This window comes from Megalops cyprinoides, chromosome 12 (genome assembly GCF_013368585.1).
Source record: "Megalops cyprinoides isolate fMegCyp1 chromosome 12, fMegCyp1.pri, whole genome shotgun sequence".
Taxonomy (NCBI): domain Eukaryota; kingdom Metazoa; phylum Chordata; class Actinopteri; order Elopiformes; family Megalopidae; genus Megalops; species Megalops cyprinoides.
Window position 1 is genome coordinate 11,898,575 of NC_050594.1, and position 22,535 is coordinate 11,921,109.

At 44.9% G+C, this 22,535-nt stretch overlaps 1 protein-coding gene across 1 annotated transcript; it reads left to right on the forward strand.

The window, feature by feature from the left end:
• The first annotated feature begins 193 nt into the window (after positions 1-193).
• ehd4 (EH-domain containing 4) lies at positions 194-20,318 on the forward strand. The gene is made up of 6 exons (XM_036542962.1): positions 194-569; positions 4,043-4,219; positions 8,594-8,691; positions 13,920-14,332; positions 17,286-17,450; positions 18,306-20,318. The coding sequence occupies exons 1-6, from the start codon at positions 340-342 to the stop codon at positions 18,861-18,863; spliced, it is 1,641 nt and encodes a 546-aa protein (XP_036398855.1). The 5' UTR covers positions 194-339; the 3' UTR covers positions 18,864-20,318.
• Positions 20,319-22,535: the final 2,217 nt, after the last annotated feature.

Sequence of the window (22,535 nt, forward strand, 5' to 3'; positions counted from 1 at the left end):
ACTCGCGGAGAATCTACGGTCTCAATAAACTAACAGACATAAAACTTGCGCGTGTGTTTTTTTCCCACCACAATGTTTTTGGTTCGCTAAATTTGTCAGAATCCGATTGGGTCTGCTTTCCTCATGAATATTAATTAATGACGTCAGATGAGTCTGCTGTTCAGGTGAGGCGCTGCACGGGCGTGAGAACGACACGGCGGAGCTCGAGGTGCCACGCATCCTTATTCCACGGCCCGGTTTAAACAAATACACGCCGGTAATTCGCTTCCGAGGTCCGGGGTTCTGAAATAAACTATAAAATTAGTGTTTTTTTTTTTATTTGAACGACTTAGAAACATCATGTTCAGCTGGTCGAACAAGGAGCAGGGCGGGAGGAATAAGGAAAGCGAGATGTTTCAGACCGTTACCGAAGGTCTGCAGAGTCTCTACACCAAAAAATTACTGCCTTTGGAGGAAATGTACCTTTTTCACGAGTTCCACTCGCCGGCGTTGGAGGCGGCGGATTTTCAGAGCAAGCCCATGGTGCTTCTCGTGGGCCAGTACTCCACGGGGAAAACTACATTTATAAGGTAATATGTCCTACACTATCAGCTTGTCAGCTAAGGTTAGCTGAAAATAGTGTTGTGTAGCTCGCCAGCAAACTTCACTTATAAGCGTCATGTCGTAACTAAGACAGCAAAAACTAGCGTTATTTAATATTATACCACACGGTGTGAACATAACAGGAGAATAATTATGATTTATTTACACTTTAATGCTAGCTAGTTAAGTTCAAAACATTTCATCATATTACATCTGGTTTCATTTGGAAGCAGGTTGCACAATGACAGCCTGTTGAGCATGCTGGGGGTGTGGTGGTTGGTAATGGAAAAAAACCAGGTCCCGTTTGCCCCGCTACCTGTACCTAGCAAGCGAGGCATCTAACTATAACAACCGAGGGTAACCAGTTAACTAACTAACTAAACATCGAAAATTTGACAGAACCGTTGTTTTATAAAGATGTGTGTGGGATTTTGACAGTTGTACAGTCCACGTGCCTGCACCCCGCCAGTCACGCAGGCTCGCCACACCTATATGAGCTCACCGACGTGTTCAGGCTCCACCGCCTCCCGGCTGGAGGATAGAAAAAAGGTTCATGCATTTTGTGGATTTAAATATGTAAAGCAAAACAGGCTTCAGGCTGCATCGGTAAAGCGAGTAAAAGGTGTCGTAACGCGATTTTAACGAGGTAACAAACGGTGATCTCGGTAAAGAATGAATTATCGTTAGCTTGTTTAGACTAAACCCAGTGAGAGACTCGCCGAGCCGGTTCGGGTATAGCTGCAGGGTAGACTATCCACTTAAGTCACTACCGCGGATCCAGGCAGGATACGCAGACCACGTACCGGCAAGAAACGTCAAACTGAAGGTCGTGTGGCGTGGTTGCTCTTCTCATCTCAAGCAACCTATTTTTGTGTGCCTGCGTTCAATGATTCCGACCAGTCTTTGCCATATTTTCTCTCATTTTAGCTATATAGTGTATTTGGACTGGAATTTTAGACCACATAAAATGGCTAAGACTAAGACTGTCGTGGTGATTAAAATATTTAAAATATTAATATTTTCAACCAGATTGTCTTGCTTGGTGTATACTAGTCCAGCTTGGAAAGCCATTGTGGAAAGATACGTGAAACATATCCGGAGAAACAAAGCAATAACACAACTACATAGGTACCGGTTTAGTAACCAGTTTAGTACTACACCAGCAACTTCACATGTTAAAAAGAGGTCTCTCTGAGGTCTCTATAAATGTATGCAACCACAGAAATCCCCTACTTTGGATACACCGGCTTGATTTCAGTTCTGCCATGTTAGTAACCTAGGAGGAAATGAGACTCAAACTATTTTTATTTTCTCCGTTTTACTTTTTATTTGAGTGGTGAGTAACCTGTCTCTGTAGATTACTCACAATCCATTTTTACATTAATTTTAATGTAGAAATCTGCAGTATAGTTGGGGAAAATCACAGGGCAACCATTTTTCTTTTTCTTACACCATTTTATATTAAGAACCTCAGCTCTGAATCTGAGTTTCTAACTGCTGATGGTTCAAAATCACAGTGCAGTGTGATATACTGTTACTAGGTTGCCCATATTGAAACCAGACCCAATATGGGATGCTCTGTGTGAAAGTGTGTATATTTCTACTGCTAAGGCAAATACTGCGGTGCATTTTCAAATGTATATGTCTATTTTTGTGACACACTTCATTTACCTTTGAGATTTTCCATTACAAATGCAGCTATCCTTTGCCAAGACTGTTGACTCGCATATGATGCAGGCATAGTGTTTGTGTCTGTTAAAGATATTTCCTTGGCCCGTTATCTTTGCTTTGGCCCATCACCTTTGCATTAAGGGCCTAGTGCATCAGACAGCACGCGTGTACAGAGACCTGAAGACTCAGGCAGAACTGACACTGGTAATGCATCGGTGAGTGCTGTTTGTTCTCAGACCCCATGTGCAGTCTCCCAGCACACCATCAGGGCCTGCAGCATGCAACAGGCAATTATTTATTATAATTAAAAAAAAATTGTCTTTAGTATTTTTCTGTCATTTTTATATGCACTTTGCATTGTGTATCACAGCCTGTGATACAGGATGGCAGTAGAACTCTTCTGTGAACTCAGGCACTGTGTGTCCTCCTGTTATTTAAGAGGAAATGCACTGAATTCCAGTAGCAGACAGTGCATTAAAACAAATACGAAAGGAGAAGGGAGATTCCGACACGAAGATAAACATATCAGAAGTTCAGTGTTCCTTTGCTTACGATAATACGTCAGTGGATGGAGGTTTTCGTGATGAATGCCCTGCCCCCCCGCCAACCCATTCTAAAAATAAAGGATAAAAACAACGGCCCTGTTTATCAAACCCCTGTCCCCCTCGACCCCCGACCGTCCACTTGCTACATAGGCTGCGCGTTTGATTGGCCGTCCCTGTCAAGGAGACGGTGACAGAAGTTGTTGTGGGTGGAGTGTGCAGCAGACCGGTGGCACCGCTCTGGTGTTTTAGTGCTGTCTTCCCCCTCCTGTGCGTCACGGCTCCGCATCCTCCTGCGGCAGGTTAACTCTTTGTGTCCGGCTGTGTCCTTCCTGGCGGAGGCAGGCGTCCAAGGGAAGGGCCGGGTTTCCCTGCCGCGCTCCAGTGACCGCGCAGAGGCGGCAGTGCGTGTTTTCTGACACCCCGCGGTGAATTCCACCGGCCCTTAATTATTCATTTTGAAATGCACACCTTCTCTCTCTCAAGCTCCTGCTCTTAATGCTCCGTCTTCCGGCTCTGCGTCTCGGACAGTTGCTGGCTGAGCAAAGTCCCGCAGGCCCGCGGACACTGACCGCAGTGCTGAAAGCATGCTCTGATTAACTTTATTACTCCAGCTACCCCGGCTCTGTAGTCTGGCAGATGGCTCTGTGATAATAGCTAATAATTCTCCGCAATGAAATTTTAGATCCTCCACCTCAATATGCTGTCACTGTGGTTATAAATGATTGGGCGGCCTTTGCTGTAGTCTTCCGCTTGGATATAGATGGTTATCTTCATGAAGGAGCCTTACATGTTTGCTCCAGCATCACAATCTATCGCTCCGTGCTTCCAGACTGGACCTGTGAAGTGAGATGAGAGCTTGGGCTGTCCACACTGAATCAGATCTCATATCAGTTCAAGTTATTCCCCTTTTATTTTGCCTTTACGGAATCAGATGGATCGTTAGTTCATACTTTTTCAAGGGATTTTTATTTTTGCAGCTTGATTTAGGCAATGTTTCGAGGCTTGGAATGGTCCTAATACCCTTTCTGGCTGCAGCCCGGAGGACTGTAGGCTTGAAGCTGGGATATTGCTGTTGGAACATATATAACAAATACATAATTTGGTAAACAAAAAGAAGACGATTGAGTATGTTGTTCACCTTGGAGGATTATCTCTATGCAAATGAGTAAAGTTGACGTTTTCTGTCAGCTGGACGTATTATGCAGGTGAGTAATGGTGATTTTACCATATGCTGTGTGCTGCAGGTATCTGCTGGAGCAGGACTTCCCAGGCATGCGGATCGGACCAGAACCCACAACGGATGGATTCATCGCTGTGATGTACGGGGAAAACGAGGGGGTGGTCCCAGGCAACGCCCTGGTCGTGGACCCTAAAAAACCCTTTCGCAAGCTCAACGCCTTTGGAAACGCTTTCTTGAACAGGTAAGTCAGAGCGTATGTGGGGCTTGGAACACAAACGAGTCTCTGCCGTCTCTGTTGTTGTATAGAGATAGCGCAGCATGTGTGAAAACATTGGTATCTCTTACTAGAAGGCTGTACAAAACAGGATGGGAGTATCTGGTGGAAAGAAGTAGCTTATCATTAACGTCCCTTTGTTTTATGAAAAGTATTTATTAGTTGCAACTTCTGTCCACCCATCTGTGGTTTATCGCTGGCCTTGGCTGTAGCTCAGGTGTGCGGTGTTTGTTTTTCTGTGGGTTTGAAGAGGGTCAGTGCTGCTCTTCTTCGCAGTCCCCAGTGTAGCATACGGCCTTCAAATGAAGAGGCGTCGGTTATTTACTTGAAGGGAGCCAAAATAGGAGGTGTAGGGTGTTTTGAGGTTTGCCGTGTTTCATTGTTTCCTGTTGAGCTCAGGGTCTCTGGTGAAACTGGGCAAACTTCCTGAAACGCATGGAGAAGGGGCTGAGTCACACGGACGGCAGCCGCCAGGGCCTCAGACCTGAAAGGCCTTATTTGAAGTGGCAGCTCTTGATCTCGGCCAGGGTTTGTTGTCTTTGTTATTCTGGAGATTTATGTCCAGAGGAAATGTGATAGTTCTGGAATGAATAGCTTGTTCCCTTTGTTGCTCTAGCTTGTCAAAGGCATTCCATAAGACCTGCCTGAAAACGGGCAAGAGTGGAGACGCTCCATTAACAGAGTTTGGGACTGACCTGCCAATCAGCAGCCAGCTGTGTCAGATTCAGGATTTGGATCAGTGTGTCATGGTGTGAAAAAAACAACGCATTGGTACATTGATAGGGTTACATCACAAAAGAAAATGATAGAATAATCCTACTTGCACAGTGTAGCATATACAGTACTTCTACAAACTTCATTTAGCTCTACCATTCTGATCTGCAGTAAGTAGGTGATGATCTGAATAGCTTCTGAGAAAGTTACTTAACAATGTTAAATTAGTTTGGTGTTTTTGAGGAGTTAATCCCAAAGTGTGAAATGCAACTTCAGTAATGTTGGACCAGGTAATATACAGCGATATATCAGTCGGTCCAACATTGCAACTAGTTTAAGCGCCTTCCAAAAATGGCTACACATTTCCCTAGAACTGCCATTCAAATAATAATTTGTATAGCACAATCACACATGACCCAGATTCACTGTGCTTGTTGTTGAGCTCGCTGGATCCTCTGTGCAGAGCTGCAGGGTGCAGAGGCTTGGGATCTGCTCTGAGCCGTTGTGAAAGAGCAGCATTTAGCTCCTGAACCACGGAGGAAAACGCAAAGGTCTCGCAATCAGGTCACATTCCTCTGCTTCCTTCCTAACCTGGATTATGCTGCTGTGTGCTGTCCTGATCGCTGTTTTTAGTAACGCACGCATTCCAGAACTCAGGAGCAGTCTGATAAAAACAAAGGCTGAATCATACACTCATTAATATGTGATTACTGCCTCTTAGTAGAAGACCTGGAAAGCCCCTTGGGTTTGGTGAGGTTTCTCTGATTGTATGGCCCACCAAAAAACACCAGTGCTGAATTTGGAGGTTTGGGCTAGAATGATTAACTGACAGGTTGTAGCTACTTGTTGCACAAAGCCAATTCATATCATATTTGTTATGTTTTTTAAGTGTCTGCTGGATGATATAGCTGTGCAAGTTAAATACAGTAGTTCAGCTGATGTTGTGAAATGATAGCGTTTATCAAGCAGCAGAGAAACAGCCTGAACTGTACATCATGTCTGTTTTACATGTATGTGTAAATGGAGCAGATTGGAAGTAACAGACCCAGAGGGAATCCCAACCACAGCCCTTATCAAACCACAGTCAGTGCCATAGTCCTCATCCTCCCAGAGGTGGCTCACATAAAAGAACAGACAGTATTCACCGTGTTTAACAACAAAATTTGTGTATGCTGTACACATTGGGAGTCATAGTATGTTAGGAATAACAAAATATAATGCTGAAAAAACTTTTTCCTCTTTTTACACACTGCAAAGAATGATGGCACATATTTGAAGAATTTATTAAGGGTGCTTATTATATTATAGAATTGATGAAGTGGACTTGTTATGAGCACTGTATGAGCAGTTTCAGGTCAACTGTCCTCTTTAAACAATGGCCAGCTTAGCTGTGTTTAACTCTGAGTCGAGCTTCGTGAATGCTAAAAGGGTAGCAGTATATTGTTACCCTGGTTTGTGAAAATCATGAATGCTGCATTCCTAACATAGTCCCATTGTCTTTGAACATGTCTCAGGCTCATTGACATTTGTGACATTGTTTCAGTGGCTAGCCTCAGGTTTCTCTTCTGGGTTCCGAAGTTTGTTGCGTCATGTGCACCTGGCAAAATAAATTTATGTTAAAGTTATTCAAAGCAACCACGTTCTTGGCATTCTAAAGATATTTGTTCAGACACAAACCTGGATGTTCTTGAGACTGTTCCTTTAAGAGAAAGCATGGGGGCTTCCCTCAGATGTGAACATGATAACAGACAGCAGTGGCTAGCGCTGTGAAGTCCTGCAGGGGTATCCAGCTCAGACTGGATGTGTGGCTGGAAGCAAGTCAGGTGATGTCTTAGCATGTGAGAGAGAGGTGTGTTTATAAGCCTGTGTGGAACCTCACTGCAGGAACTGCTGCCGCATGTGATCAGTTAACAAGCTGAAGGCAAGCTAAGCCCCACAGCCATTCCAGTGCAACCCCCACAAATGGCTACAGCCAACTGCAGTGTCATTCAGTGGCAGTGTGAAACGAGGACAGACGATAGTGCCTGACATTCAACGGCCGATATTTAGCGGCCCACCCTTCGTACAGCGGGCTGCGGAGATAAGTTTTTATCTGGCTCTGAATACTGAGGCAGTGAGTGGCTGGCTCCTGTGTAGAATGTGACAGGTGATTTCCTTGCGCTCTGTGGCTGTACGCTCCTGTTTGGTTTTATTTACTTTGCCACAAGATCCAGATAGCCAGGTCCATTTGAGCAGGGCAGTGTTAAAAGGTGTCAGTGCATTGGGGACATGTCAGAGTCTGGGAGAGTCTGGTAAACGAAGGAGACCGCATCAGTCAGTCTGAGTCACAGCCAGTCGTTGTCGTTGGCCGGAATCAGACCGCAGGAGCCAGGCTGGTAAGCGGTGATTCACAGTGCGGGTCGTGACCCTCGCAGCGGGCTGCGTGACCTCCGCTGTGGATGGCTGGCGGTGAGATGATCAGAGGGAGTTCAGAGAGCAGGCTGCAGCCCTGGCAGGAGCTGGCACGGAGGAAACGGGGGGGACGGAGATAAGGAGGTAAACAGCTGTGCGAGCCGCTCTCCGTCTTCCTGCCCTGTCCTTCTGGCCCGCGCCTCCCCTCCAAGCTGCAGCCGGAGCCTCGCCGGCCCACTGCCAGGCGTTATTTTCACACTCCTCTGACATGTTCTCTTCACCCTTGTTTTCGCCCTAAACAAGCTGAGATCACCACTGCCAGGCATACATCCTCTTTTCTTCCAGTATTTCCACACACTGTCCTGGCCTGCTGACATAGACAGTTATAAAGTCTGTCCATGAGAGACAGGTATTTCCCCCTCAGTGCTGTCTCTGATGCCCACGCCAGTGCAGGCATACGGAATGGCCCTCTCCATCTCTTCATTGTTTCAGCACTATAGGAAGGTCAGGGTGCTTGGAATACTGATTTCCTCTCAGAGATTGTAGGCTGGGATGAACAGTAGCTGCAGTTCTGTTCTTGGGTTGCAACTTGCTTTGTTCATTGATTTAGGTGTACGTACTCTGTTTAGTGAATTTGCGTGATCCAGTTTGCTGTATTTAAAAGAAAACAGAAGCCTAGTGTTGAGGACAAAAATGCGAGTGCTCTCAAGCCCTCAGCTTTGGTGCTGGGATGACCTCTGTCTGGCAGACACTGCCAGCATCTCCATATTGTTACAGGGATAAACTTTGGCCATGAGTAGGATAAACAGCCCCATGCTCCTTCATATGCACTGTGTAACCTTCACACAGCCACAGCTTCAATCTTCCACTCAGATGACACAGCAAAATGGAAGCAAATTTGGGTTTTATGTCTCACATTTTAATTGTAATTGAACTTTTCCCATATGATTTGTACCATATGGTTATAATATGATGTGACGTGTTAACTTGCATATAGATTTTTTTTTCCAAAAAATTACATTTTATGATGAAATGTTCTGTCAAGGAAATTTGAAAGACAGATACATAGGTCTAAACATAAGCAATAGGTCATGTTTTCTACATCTTAGTCTGTGTCTACGTATTTCTTAGTTAAAAAATGCGTTTTTGATTTTGCAACAGAAAACCCACCAGGTTTTAACATGGCGCCTTTGTGTCCATTTAATAGCTGTGCTTGTGTGTCCATCTCCCACCCAGGTTCATCTGCTCCCAGATGCCCAATCAGGTGCTACAGAGCATCAGTGTCATCGACACACCAGGGATCCTCTCTGGAGAGAAGCAGCGCATCAGCCGAGGTCAGCGCTCTGTCAGCCCTACTGTGTCTAATATTCTACTGTCTCTGCTGTTAACTACTGTCTCTAATATTCCACTGTCTCTGCTGTTAACCCTACTGTCTCTAATATTCCACTGTCTCTGCTGTTAACCCTACTGTCTCTAATATTCTACTGTCTCTAATATTGTACCATCTCTGCTGTTAACATTACAGACCAAAGAATACTACGCACATTAGAGTTAATTGTAATATCTCCAGTATTCCTCTCTAATGACAAGGTTACTGTATTTGTATTTGAAGTAAAAATGAATACTGAATCAATATGAATAGGATCTGTCGTCCTGATCAGTGTTTTGTTTTTTCCAGCCAGTGGTACATATGCTAAGGGTCCTGCTTTCTGCTTCTGCTGCTACTTTTCACACTCAGTTAAACCCAGCCCCTTCCGCTGAGATTACCTATGGTAGATAAGGAGAGTCAAAATAGACTATGGGTAACACGTGTTGAAAAGAGCCCTGACCATCATAGCCAGCAGAGTTGGACAGTTAGCACACAACAGGCTGTCAGGAGTGGTCCTCACTGATCTCTGATCCACAGCTGGAGAGTTAAGAAAAGGAAAGGGAACTGAAAGTGTGAAGAGGAAGAGTAGGATTATCGGCATCCTGCACGTGTCAGTAATGCATGGTTGGAGTAAACGGTCATGTTTTAATGCTGACGCCTCAAAATCCACAAATTACAGCCTTATCAGTTTACCTCATTCTCTGCTGAACAGCTCAGTAATTTTTCCACACAGAAGCTTCTCTTCTACTTTGCCATGTACAGCTTTTTGCTTCCAGTGCATTGAATACGTCATCAGTAAATGTAAAATTGGCTTGGCAAAGACGTGCAAAGTCTGTCTGTATTTTTGCATCACCAGTGGCCCCCACTGTTTTCTTTAAAAAGTGTTCAAATTAATCTCCCTTTAATATCTCATTCATTTCAGTGATTAACAAAAAAGACAAAATGTTTCTATGTACCGGAAATGTGGGACTTACATGCTGCAGCATATTCTGTAGCATGTCTTGCTCAGGTCAGCTGACCACGCAGATGACAAGAGCAAATTTGTTGATTATTGAAAGCAGTTTTTCTTCTTATCCCTAATATAACTAAAAGATGAATATGAAATATGATACCATTTGCTTTTTGGAGAGGCATTCAAGTAGACACATTATTTTTCAACAAGCAAGAATCGTTTTACCTCTTATAAAAGGCCATAAAAATTCCTCATGTGATGGTAGGGCTCCTAATGGCACTTTCTGTTAGACCAATTAGTTCTGATCAAAATGAATCGCAGCATGTGTGGATAGCTACTACAGATCCTGATTAATCTTCTCAAAACTGACGGAAGATCAAAATGTCCACGAATAGGGCAGGGTTAACAGGGTTAATGAGAGTAAAGCCCTCCTGTAGATCACAGGACAGCTCAGGGTCTGATTGCTTATGGAGTGGCTTGGTTTGGCTCGCTCCAGCACCAGACCCAGTCCAGACTCCCCTCATAACACTGAATCACTGCAGGCTGCCTTCAAAGGAAATTTATTCCTGGTTTGTATTTGCACTCCACCCCTATGAGCGCATTTCTTTGGTAATGAAATTCAATAAAGGCACACTCCCAGTGAAGCTTGGCCAGAGCTGTTCTCCTCTAGCCTGTACGGTATTGCTGTGCCCCTCTAGCCTGTACGGTATCGCTGTGCCCCTCTAGCCTGTACGGTATCGCTGTGCCCCTCTAGCCTTTGCAGTATCGCTGTGCCCCTCTAGCCTGTACGGTATCGCTGTGCCCCTCTAATCTGTACAGTATTGCTGTGTGTCTAGCCTGTACAGTATTGCTGTGTGTGTACTCTGTGCAGTATCTCTAAATAGTGGAAGATGAGCGGCGGAACTGGCTCAGGTATGAAGGCTGCAGCAACAGCAGGATTTCTTAACACAGCCACTTCCTTCTAAAGCACTAAATGCTCCCCTACTGCTCTGTCAGCAGTTGCCGAAATAAAAACTTAACACAAATAATGAAAGGCCAGTTTAAAGGAACTTGCATCAGTGGTGATCAGTCTTCCTTATTCAAAGCTTGGTCTTAGTGCTGGTGTGTGTAGGGCCGGGGCTTCCAAACTCCCACAGGATGGAGGGTCTGTTGCTGGGGTGTCAGTTGGATACCAAATTTAACATAATTCATCCTAAATTTCACGTTTTGTATAATGAATTATATGGTGTCCCAAGTCATAACCTTTTGGTTCTATGGTACGATGACGCACTGTGCTTCTTTATTTATGTTAGTGTTAGTGTAGCTAGCTTTGAGAGAATTATAGTTGATAAATATTGAATAAAAATATTTTTTACATGTGGTCAAGGTCCAGGGTTTATCATGAGAATGTGGAGAATGTGGGCTGGCAGTAGGTTGGCAGGACTGACTGTTCTTGTTGCTAAGCGCTGCTATAGTAACACAGAAACAGCACGTGGCAATAGGAACACAGAGACACAGTACAGATATAGGAGCACAGAGACACAGTACAGATATAGGAGCACAGAGACACAGTACAGATATAGGAACACAGAGACACAGTACAGCTTTAGGAACACAGAGACGCAGTACAGCTTTAGGAACACAGAGACACAGTACAGCTTTAGGAACACAGAGACACAGTACAGCTTTAGGAACACAGAGACACAATAGAGATATAGAAGCACAGAGACACAGTACAGATATAGGAGCACAGAGAATCAGTGCAGCTACAGGAACACTGAAATGGCATGCAGCAGTAGGAACACAGAAAATCAGTATGTATAGGAGCACAGCGAATCGATTCGGCTGTAGGAACACAGAAACGGCACGCAGCGGTTGGGACACAGAGAAACGGCTCAGCGGGGAGAGCGGTGCTGCAGAGGGGGCAGATGGTGAGGCTGGCTGCTGTGCAGATGGGCGTTTCACATCTGCTCCTACTTTACTAAGGCACTGCAATATCAGGAACGTAAAACATAGTACGGCTACAGCTATGGCACACAGCGGATCTCAGGGTTCACACCCGATTCCGTGTTCTCGGCTGGTACACAGTTTAGCAGTTTAGGATGGCTTAGATCTCTTTCTCTCTCTCACACACGAGGGGGGTTATTCTGTCATAGGAATCTTCATTGTGTTCACAGCAATCTGATTCTTTCCTGTTCCGAATTCTCATTTTGATCTTTTGAATGGATTCCAGTCAGGACTCAGCATGACTGAAAATAAGAAGAGGAAGTTGTGCGTGAAGCGTTGAAATGAGTGTGCTTTCAGTTTTCAGCCGTAAAATTCGTTTTCCTTTGGAGCCTGATCTTCTGAAACGAATGCAGCTGACTGACGTCATGACTGTGCTGCTGTCCCTTGTGTTCCCCTCCCACTGTCACAGTGACAGAGCTCTGTCTCAGCTTAGTTTGGTCAGAATGTCTTACTTTTAAAGAGCTGAGACACTTTATCATTTGTAAATTTGTGTGTTTATCTGTATACATTGAGGTGTGGTCTTCTCTGAACAGAAACGAGTAGCGTTTAAATTGGCTACGGGAAGTGAAATTAGATTTACCTACAACGATATGATATTGAGTGGCAGTTTAGAGAGGGCCTCAATCGCAGCTCTGTAACCAGCTTTTCCATCGCTCTTTAGAGCAGCGGGATCCTGGTGCATACAGTACAGGGCGTGGCGGGTCTCAGGTTCCTGAGTGAGTGCCTGAGTGGAGCTACAGCACGGCCACACTGCACCCTGCCCGGAGCCACCATCACAGGCTGCTTTTAGCCGACCGGCTGCTGAGCAGGGTTTCAAAAATTACTGTACTTATTATATTATTACTCAGCAACATTTCAAAAACTACTGTTACCAAACAGCATTTCATATAGTATTACTCTGTAACATTTCAAAAAAATATTACTAAACAGCATTTCATAAACCGTTACTGGGCAGTATTTTCTAAAGTATTGTTACTGAGCAGCTGTTCATGAAATATTATCACCGAGCAGCATTTCATAAAATATTTCACAGTAAGCATTTCACACATCCAGGCAGACTCGCCTGGCTGTGCTCATGGCTGTTTTACTTCACGTCTGTAACATGTGAACAACAGTGCGGCCTTTGAGGTGAAGATATGAGTGAAAACAGAGCCGCTGACCCGTAGGCCTGCGTTAACGCATGCGACAAGCCCTTCTTTGTCACACCTGTCTGAGAAGCCACCACCCACATCAGCACGGAGGGGTGATACCTGCTCTGTTTCACCAACAAACTCTTCACATGTGTAGGGTAAATGAAGGTCCTCTGCTCATTGTGTTTAGTATACAGGCTGTGTGGAGGGCATGTCCTCCTCCGGTGTAATCTCTCAGGCCCTCAGGCCTTGTGAGCGGCGGTCGGTCATGGTGTAGGGAGACGTAGCTGAAGGCAGTGTGCTGAGCGCAGTGAACCCCAGTGTGTCACTTTGAGTGACTCTGCTTTTGCCCTCCAGGCCTCAAGCATCAAGAGGCATTTACAAGGTATTCTGGGAAATTCAATCTTTATTTAAGAGTGGGTCAGTACAGTTGTTTGCGTAGTACTGTATCTGAAACTCCATGCCACGGAGATAAGCGCATGTGTTTATTGTTCATTCTGCTCTACGAGGTCAGAAGTGGGTAACATGATAAAGGAAGATTTGGTCATCAAGTTTCTTTTTCTGTAAGATGACAAAAAACTTATGTCTGTCTTTTTCGCCTTTGACAATGGGAAGTGTAAGCAGAGACAGTACAGAAAGCAAACACACTGCTTTTCTGTGGTAAACGTTTCCATTGCAGTATTGTCACGCTGTTCTCGCACTAGTTTAATGTGAAACAGAAATGTGTCTGGATTAGCATTAAGGCCACTTGCCACGAGAGGCTTAGAAACCCATTTTTCTGAAGCACTTTTCAGCATTTCTAAATGTGTTCCAGACAGCAGGAATTGAATATGTGATTTTTAAGGGGCACATCAACACATACAATAATGAATCGCGCGTACGGTCAAACCAGTATGATTAGAACACAAGATTGAAAAGATTCTAGCTAACGTTAGCTTTGAGGAAACTGTGATTTAACGTTGCAAAGTATAGCAAATGCGACGGTGAAAACTATGAGAAGCTTAATAACGCTACTGAAGACGTAACGAACCATGTAATGTAACATGCGCGCTACATAGCACAAAATAAGTTGTGTGCGAAAGGGTTAAAGTGCGGTTCTGTGACGCTGTGGTTTCCCTCCCTTAGGCTATGACTTCTCGGAGGTGCTGCGCTGGTTCGGGGAGCGGGTGGACCGCATCATCCTGCTGTTCGACGCCCACAAGCTGGACATCTCCGATGAGTTCTCCGAGGCCATCCGGGCCTTCCGCGGCCAGGACGACAAGATCCGCGTGGTGCTCAACAAGGCAGACCAGGTGGACACCCAGCAGCTGATGCGCGTGTACGGCGCCCTCATGTGGTCGCTGGGCAAAGTGATCAACACGCCGGAGGTGGTGCGTGTCTACCTGGGCTCCTTCTGGGCCAAGCCGCTGCAGAACACCGACAACCGGCGGCTCTTCGAGGCCGAGACCCAGGACCTGTTCCGGGACATCCAGAGCCTGCCCCGCAACGCAGCACTGCGCAAGCTCAACGACCTCATCAAGCGCGCCCGTCTGGCTAAGGTACGCTCCTGCACGCACAGCCTCCTCAGCGACGTGTGGGATCATATCTCGCCCCTCCCCTCCCATTGTTCATAAACTTGTGCCACTGCCAACTTTCGTACTTTTCCACTGCGAGGCTACAGAACTTAACAAAACTCTTCTCTGTGGTACATGACTTTTGCACTTAAAAAAAGCTTGAGAAAATTTTTTTCTCAGAATTAGAGAAATTCTTTTACTGGAGATGAACAGTGAGTGACTGTATCATCACATTACTTAACGCGCGGTTTCTGCTGATCCTGTGGTTCCTGTGAATCCCACAGCTCTGTAGATAGAGGTCCTGTGAACCTGAGTGTTTGATAGCTCCCGGAAGTGACTCCTCCTTACAGCCCGACTCCCTCAGCCTAACAGCCCTGGCCGCTGTGTTTCTCAGAATGCTTCCCTTATCTTGATGCTAATTTTAACTGTTCTTTCCATGTTGATATGAATAGTATTGTTCGCCCCTGCTTATTGCAGCACATGAGTAGTGGTTATTGAACGTAGCTTTTGATGAAGGGGCACACCTGGAAGAGGCTGAGTCAGACCGGCGCGGTTACCGTCGCTCTGGTAGCTTGAGCTGAGCTTGCCCCCGTGTTCCCCTCATACTTCAGTGTGTTGCGTGAAAACAAGCCGGCCCCTGTGTTCTCCTCACCCTGCAGTGTGGACACTCCCTCCACAATGTGTGAACTAGCCTTGGGTGTGGGTGCGAGTTTCAGAATAATCACACCACCTGCCCTGTGTGTGTAGTGCCTTAGCCATGTTTGCAAGTGTGTTTTTTTTTATTTTTTATTTATGTAGTGTGTGTATTTATGTAGTGTGTATGCCCATTTGAGTATGAGTGTGTATGCATGAGTGTGTGTGGGTGTGTGCACGTGTGTGTGTATGCATGAGTGTGTGTGGGTGTGTGCACGTGTGTGTGTATGCATGAGTGTGTGTGGGTGTGTGCACGTGTGTGTGTCTGTGTGTGTGCGTGTGTGTGCGTGTGTGTGTGTCTGTGTGTGTCTGTGTGTGTGTCTGTGTGTGTGCGTGTGTGTGCGTGTGTGTGTGTGTGTGTGTGTGTCTGTGTGTGTGTGTCTGTGTGTGTGTGTGTGTGTGTGTGTGTGTGTGTGTGTGTGTGTGTGTGTGTGTGTGTGCCTCATAGCTCACTCATGTTGTTTTTACCCTTCTGTGGAAGGTGAGCGTTTCCTCCAGGCCGCTCGGCCCTGCTGTCATTCAGTGTTAAATGCGTGGATGTGGATGTGGCTGGCACTTGCGCCTGCACAAATCAAACAATACATTCAGTGCCGGGCCCAGTGCTCTTATCTCTTCCGCACTGTTTTCCAATTAGACTGGAACAGGAATCCAGCAGCCCTCCTTAGTCCTTCCTGCCCTGCTTCCAGCGTGAGGTCACAGACACACACACACACACACACAGTCACACACACACACACACACACGCACACACACAGACACACACACAGACGCACACATATACACAGACAGACACACTTAGACATACACACACTCAGACACACTCAGACACACACACACACACACACACACACACACACACACACACACACACACACACACACACACACTCGCACTCACACACCCTCACTCACACACACTAACACACACCGGTGTTTACGTCATTGCAGTCCGGAGTGACTTCCAAAAGGAATAAACAATGCTGCTGGAAAAACCTTGAGTGGTGGCCTGCCGGACCGCACATTTCACCGAGGAAGTGTTTTGTATAAACGTGTATGACTCTCCTTAGATTAACCAGCAAATCCTAAACGGCTTTGGGGAAGGCTTTGCCAAGTAGTCTTCGTGCATTTATGTAATCAGCCATTTTTACCTTTCATTGTAAGATGTACTGTAGATTTTTTTGTTTTTATAGGAATTTGCTTCATTTTGAATATGCTAAAAGCTGTGTATCTCAGGATCGGTGTAGTTAAGTTCCTAGAATGTTTTAAGAGGTAAGTTTCCCCAGGCATAAGGTGGGGGTGGCGCTGAGGTGAGTGGATGTTGGAGCTGAATGGTGCTGAATGTACACTATTTGAAGTACACTAGAGTCAGACAGCACCAGACTCCCCTTTTAATGCTTGTCCAGCTTGTTTGGACAAGTAAACTTTGTCACGTTGATATATATGTGGAATGTTACACCCTGATTTTGCTGCTTAAATTGGGCAGACTGCCCGTCGAGACCTGCTGTGATTTGACTGGCAGGACTATTCTCTACTCCAAAACGATCACACGATTCAGCATCCACAGATTTACTTTGGGAAATACTCAAATACACAGCAGCTCTGAGAGGAGGAAATTTCTGGATGTAGAGAAGTCCAGTTCAGCCTATTCATTTAGAGCTGACTCTCCTACTCCTACAGTTCTAGTCAGTTCTTTAGTGCTTGGTACTGCTTTCCTGCAGTACCACCACCAGCCAGTGAGAGGCAGTCCTGAGCTGGAGAGAGAAAACGGGAACAATTTGCATATAGTTGATGCTCAGGCATATATACCTGACTCATAAGCGATAACGGCTGATGCACACATAAATACCTTTATCTAATGGAACTACTCATAGAAAATCTAAGAGTATGCTGGTAATGCATAATAAACAGTGCCTAACAATACTGCCTCACTTGTAAGTCGCTTTAGATAGAAGTGTCTGCCAAATGAATAAATGTAAATGTACTATGCTGTATTTAGCGTAGTTTTCTTATATTTCCGTTGGAAGTGTGACAGTGTGCTACTATATGTTGGAAATAATGAGTCAGTGTCATGAATCACTTGGTCTCATCCTGTTAAGATTTTGATCATCCTTAACCGATTTCATGTTGAAGTGTTTTATTGTGTTGGCTCTGGTCAGGCTAGGCTGGCCGTGTTCCATCTGTCTCTCTGTTCTGCAGTGCGGTTGATTCTATCCTGACTGTGTTCCATCTTTCCCTGCTTGCCACAGGTGCACGCTTACATCATCAGTCACCTGAAGAAGGAGATGCCGTCTCTGTTTGGGAAGGAGAAGAAGAAGGAGGAGCTGATCAGCCGTCTGCCAGAGATCTACACCACCCTGCAGCGGGAGCACCACATCTCCCCCGGGGACTTCCCCAACGTCACCAAGATGCAGGTGCGTGTCCCACGCTCAAAAGCCTTGTCCTTCCCCATGCAAAAGCAAATTCAGCTGCTATTCATCCTCAATCAAGGTATCCCACAGCCACCTGTCGTTTGTGTCATTAGGTTTAAATGGGCTTTTCTCTGAGGAACATAGAACAGCATTTTGCATTTTGTCCAAACTTTTTTTTTACAGTTACATAAAGTTACATAAAAGTAATTTAAGTACGTATTATAAATGAATCGTGTGGTAAGTGAAGAGTTGGCTCTCCCATGGAGGCGTGGTGTGTGTCTGGGTTTGAGAGATGTCAGTATAGTCTCCATGTTGCTGTTTTTTGCGGGTGGTTTTTTATTTAAAGTGCAGACAGGCACAGGTGGGTGTACTAGTGAGACTCCCGCTTTGTTTCATGGATTTTTTAAGGCCTCATGTGTTTTATTTCCCCACCTATGTTTGGCACTGAGACAAACGGTTTCCCATCTATATATGTAAGTGTATCTCCTGCTGAGGAATGTGCCAGGTGGAAAGAGGATCAGCCTTGTTAGCTAGAGAGGTATACAGGATAGTTGACTGATTAGTTTCTGTACATATTTCCATACTGTACATATTTCCATACAGTAAACCTGTGCTTTATGGGTAGAGAGTTCATGTCCTTGCCTTGCCTAGTGCTTTTCTCAAAGGCCCAATCACACCTGTCCCAGGTGTGTGCAGTTGAAATATCTTAAAGACCTTAATCGCTGTAAACAGCAGGGTGTTTTGGTACAGAGTCATGTGGCAAGAAGGAAGCACTTAAAGTATCCATATAAACAGAGTGATTGGCCCGTAGGGGGCGGTTCAGTGAGACTCATCCCCTGTGTGACTCTGTCTCCATAGGAGCAGCTGCAAAATTATGACTTTAGCAAGTTCCCTTCGCTCAAGACGAAGCTGATCGAATCTGTGGACAAGATGCTGGCCAATAAGATCGCCGGGCTGATGACGATGATCCGGGAGGAAGAGAGCAAGCAGCCGCCGCAGATGGTGACAGGAGGGGCCTTCGAGGGTGCACAGGACGGGCCGTTCGGACATGGGTACGAGGAGGGCATCCGAGCAGGGGCGGACGCCGAGGACTGGATCGTCAGCCGCGACAAGCCCAAGTACGACGAGATCTTCTACACTCTCATGCCGGTAAACGGAAAGATCTCCGGCGGCAACGCCAAGAAGGAGATGATGAACTCGCGGCTGCCCAACTCGGTGCTGGGGAAGATCTGGAAGCTGGCGGACTGCGACAGGGACGGCATGCTGGACGACGAGGAGTTCGCCCTGGCCCAGCACCTCATCAAGATCAAGCTGGAAGGCTTTGAGCTGCCCACAGAGCTGCCCGATCACCTGGTGCCTCCGTCACACAGGAAGAACCCCATCGCCGACACCCTCTACAACCACGAGGAGGACTAAACACCAGGCTGCAGGCAGCAACGCCCACTCCCCCCAAGGGGGGGAGCGCGGTGCCCCCTGCAGGCACCAGACAGAAATGCAGGTAGTGACCATCAGGACCAAAGGAGCTCTGGCTGTGGAGTGTGTGAGAACTGCAGGATGGGAAAGAGTCAAACAGTGATGGGGGTGTCCTTGGGGGTGGGTGGGGGAGGTGGATGGGGTTGTGGCTTCACTGAGGAGAACCCAGGGGTTGTGTTTCTTAAGAAGTATCAGTGATATTCCTTACCATTACGACTGAGCTCACATAATGAGCTTGTACATAATCTTTACACGGCTGAGCTGCCATATGTAATAGATGGATAGGCTGGCTGCTCTCTACCAGTGAGCATAACTTTATTTATTTTGTAAATAATTAGTGACTGTGTAAATTGAAAAAAAAAAAAACTAAGAGGAGAGGATGTTATCAGGTTAATGCTTTCAGTAAAAACCCTTCCCATGGGTTTGAGTCTCTCCAAACAGCAGGAGGGTCATTTCAGCCTATCCAGATGATTATGTAGATCAGTGTTTCATGAGACAGGTGTAGATCCAGCCAGGTGTGTTCCGTGTGCTTACTGCTTTCAGATCATAACCCCAGGGGCCCTGAATTTGGCAGTCAGGTTACTCGTATCCATGTCAAATGAGAGAAATAAAAAAATATATATACTTCAATTTTAAATTAATAAATATATTTTGAATATCTGTTTTAGGGGGTGTCCAAATGTGTTCGCTTTCTGTATTCTTTTTTTTGTCCAGACCTGCTTCTGAATCGAGCCAAAGCAAATCTAGCCGTACCAGAAAGATGAATCAAATGTAACCAGTTTGTCGGTATTTCTTCGCCACTGCCTGCATTGCCTTTCAATTCATATTTTGATCTTCTTTTTAAAGTCAGGATTTATATCAGTGGCATCCATTAAAATGTTGAATACATGCGTTTCTTTCAGGAATGTGTGAATTGTTTAAAATAAATACGGTTACGGTTCTCATTGGGAAAATGCAGACCTGGGTTGTTCTGTGTAACATCATCTCCACTTTGAACTGGTCCTTTTCAGTTCCTCTAAAGCTGGCACATATATTCCTTCTGTTGATGATAATTGATTACCCGTTTGGGGTTTAAATCCATGTTTTGGTTTATTGAGGTGAATAATTTTATCTGTCTGTACTAACCATTGTGCCTATCCTGACTTCCTTTAAGACATGATAGATGTTAATTTCACACAAACCTGATGCCTTATAAATTTCTGCCTGCCTTGCTGCATTCATAATTTTTTTTCATGAGAGATACAACCTATTTTATTATGACCAAAAATGTATTCTTAAATTTATCAGAAATGTTTGTGGAGGGAAATGTTAACTCTGACCCCACTGATTATCTGGACAGGAGATGACAGTGTGTCCGATTTTAAAAGTTGGATTGATTTAACTAACATTTATATCGCATTTATTTTTATTATTCATCTTATATTTTTTAGTTATAGCCTATTTGTCATGAGTTGATTATGAATGTCTCTTTTATTTAAATTATAATTTTCTTTGGATTTTTATGGTTAATGTATATTTAATACATTTTTTCTTTTACTTTAAAACCAAAATAGACTGCCAAGAGTAGGGCTTTTCCATCTGTTTGGAGAGGATTTCTCTATTTCCCTTTTTTGCACTTTTGGAAAGTCCCAGTAGAATGTAATAATACAAGCTCACAAAACGTTTAAAAGATTGGAACATTTGAGCATTATAACCGTCATGTGCTGCTTTGTTCGCAGCTGTAATCACTCTCTGTGCTTTAACCTGATATATGACTTTTCAACCACAAATTTATTCACATGCAGTGACTCCCAACAGAGGCACAGTGACTCCCAACAGAACCAGCGACTCCTGACTCCTGAGAACTGACTCCTGCTCCAGAAGGGTTCCTTGGGTTTTGAAGGATTTTTGCATCTTGTGTCACATGGGGCAGGTTATTATTCATCAGGCTACCTGGGTGCTGGGTCTGGGAAAGGTCAGCGTTCATCTTGGGTGATCGCAACAGAAGACGAGGGCCACCGTAGGGGACACTACAAACCAGGATGATATTTCATGTTTTTCCTGAAAAAAAAAAAAAAGGACCAGATATGCAGACTCCTTTCATCTGTGTGAGCTTATTAGCCATGAGATTTCATCAGGTTTGTGCCGACTGGGCAACTGTCTGCCTGTACTTCATCTCAGGAAGAGCACCACACTCAGGGTTTAGAAATGAAGGCAATGGCTTGTTACAGAATGGGTCAAATGGGTAGTATTTTTTCCGCTTTGTGTTAATGACCAGAGTGCTCTCCTCCAGCATACTGCTTATGTAGTGCCTTCCCATTCACACTAAGCTTTTAATCCTCAGAGAAGGCTTTTGTTTCTGCAAGTAGCATGCCTTCAGTTAAAAGGGTGAAAAGAGAGTTTGTAAAAATTTGTATAAATGCAGGTTATTTTTGATTCACTTGCAAGTCGCCATATGACCAGTTAGTGTGTTTAGCACACTCCTTCTGCATGCCAGAGCTGAACATGTTTCCCACAATGCATCACTCTCCAAACAGGCAGTACTCGTCATGATGTGAGCTCCCAAGTTTTTCGTGAACATTGATTTAGTTTTTCAAATGCCTTAAACAAGCTGGGAGCAGGAGCTGAGAGTTTAGAGAAATATGGAGTGCCTTACAGAACACAGCAAATACTCATTGCAATCCTGACAGCCCCACCCCTCATCTTGGGGCCAGTATTTAACATTACCAATGATCCCATTCTTCTATGCTGAACTCACAGCTGTGAATGATCCCATCTCAATAACTGCATTGGTCTGCTTGGTTTGAACCACTGGTCTTTAGTAGTGATCTATCAAAAAGTGACATTTCAGGTTTTTTTTTTCCATCCTGCTAGTACTTTTTTCCATTACGCATATGTAGCAGTAGTTAGTTATTTTAGTAGAAAAACTATCGTGATTTCTTTGTTTTTAATGTTTGTAAATTCATGTCTTGTAATAATGATGTAACGATGGAGATTATGCCATGGATGTGCAGATTTAACTTTCTGAGCTAACACTGGCCCTCACAGCTGATGTGTGTGGACGTTAAGATACTGCAAAGAAACTTTCTTTGTAACCAATTTGTTTGTAAAATGTGAATTCATATATTAAAATATGTATAAAATATGTATTGTGTGAGTCTTATATTCAGTGTAAAGAACACCCAGAGAATGGGAGGTGTATGGATAAACAGTCTTGAGCTAAATTCACTCTTGGGACAAACTGTGAGGAGGAACTGGCCTTCTGTTCCATCTTTGGTGTCACAGCTGGTATTCGCTTCTTCTGTAACTTGGAGCCTGACAGGGACAGACCTCAGTAGTGCCCAGCGATGCAGTATATTGGCTGGTTGTGATGTGTTGCAGGGTGTTGCCATTTCATCTCACCAGCAGAAAGTTGACTCATGGTTGGCAAGAGGAGATGATGAGAAACCAGCGATGTGAGTCAGTTCTGTTGGCGTTGTCGCAGGGCAGGGTAACTACAGCGCAGTAAGAAGGTGGAGATGGCAGCAGTCAGCAATACAGCAGCATACAGCAGGTCCATAACCCATAATGAGTCAGAACAGCAAAGGGCTCGCTGTTCTGACAGAGGGGGGAAATCTGTGACCGAAATATCAAAGT

What these genes read in the sequence shown, in the direction of transcription:
- ehd4 (XM_036542962.1), top strand. Translation starts at nt 340, where the DNA reads ATGTTCAGCTGGTCGAACAAGGAGCAGGGCGGGAGGAATAAGGAAAGC. An exon ending in GAAGCAGCGCATCAGCCGAG is followed by an intron (nt 8,692 to 13,919) that starts GTCAGCGCTCTG and finishes TCCCTCCCTTAG; the next exon opens with GCTATGACTTCTCGGAGGTG. An exon ending in AGCGCGCCCGTCTGGCTAAG is followed by an intron (nt 14,333 to 17,285) that starts GTACGCTCCTGC and finishes TGCTTGCCACAG; the next exon opens with GTGCACGCTTACATCATCAG.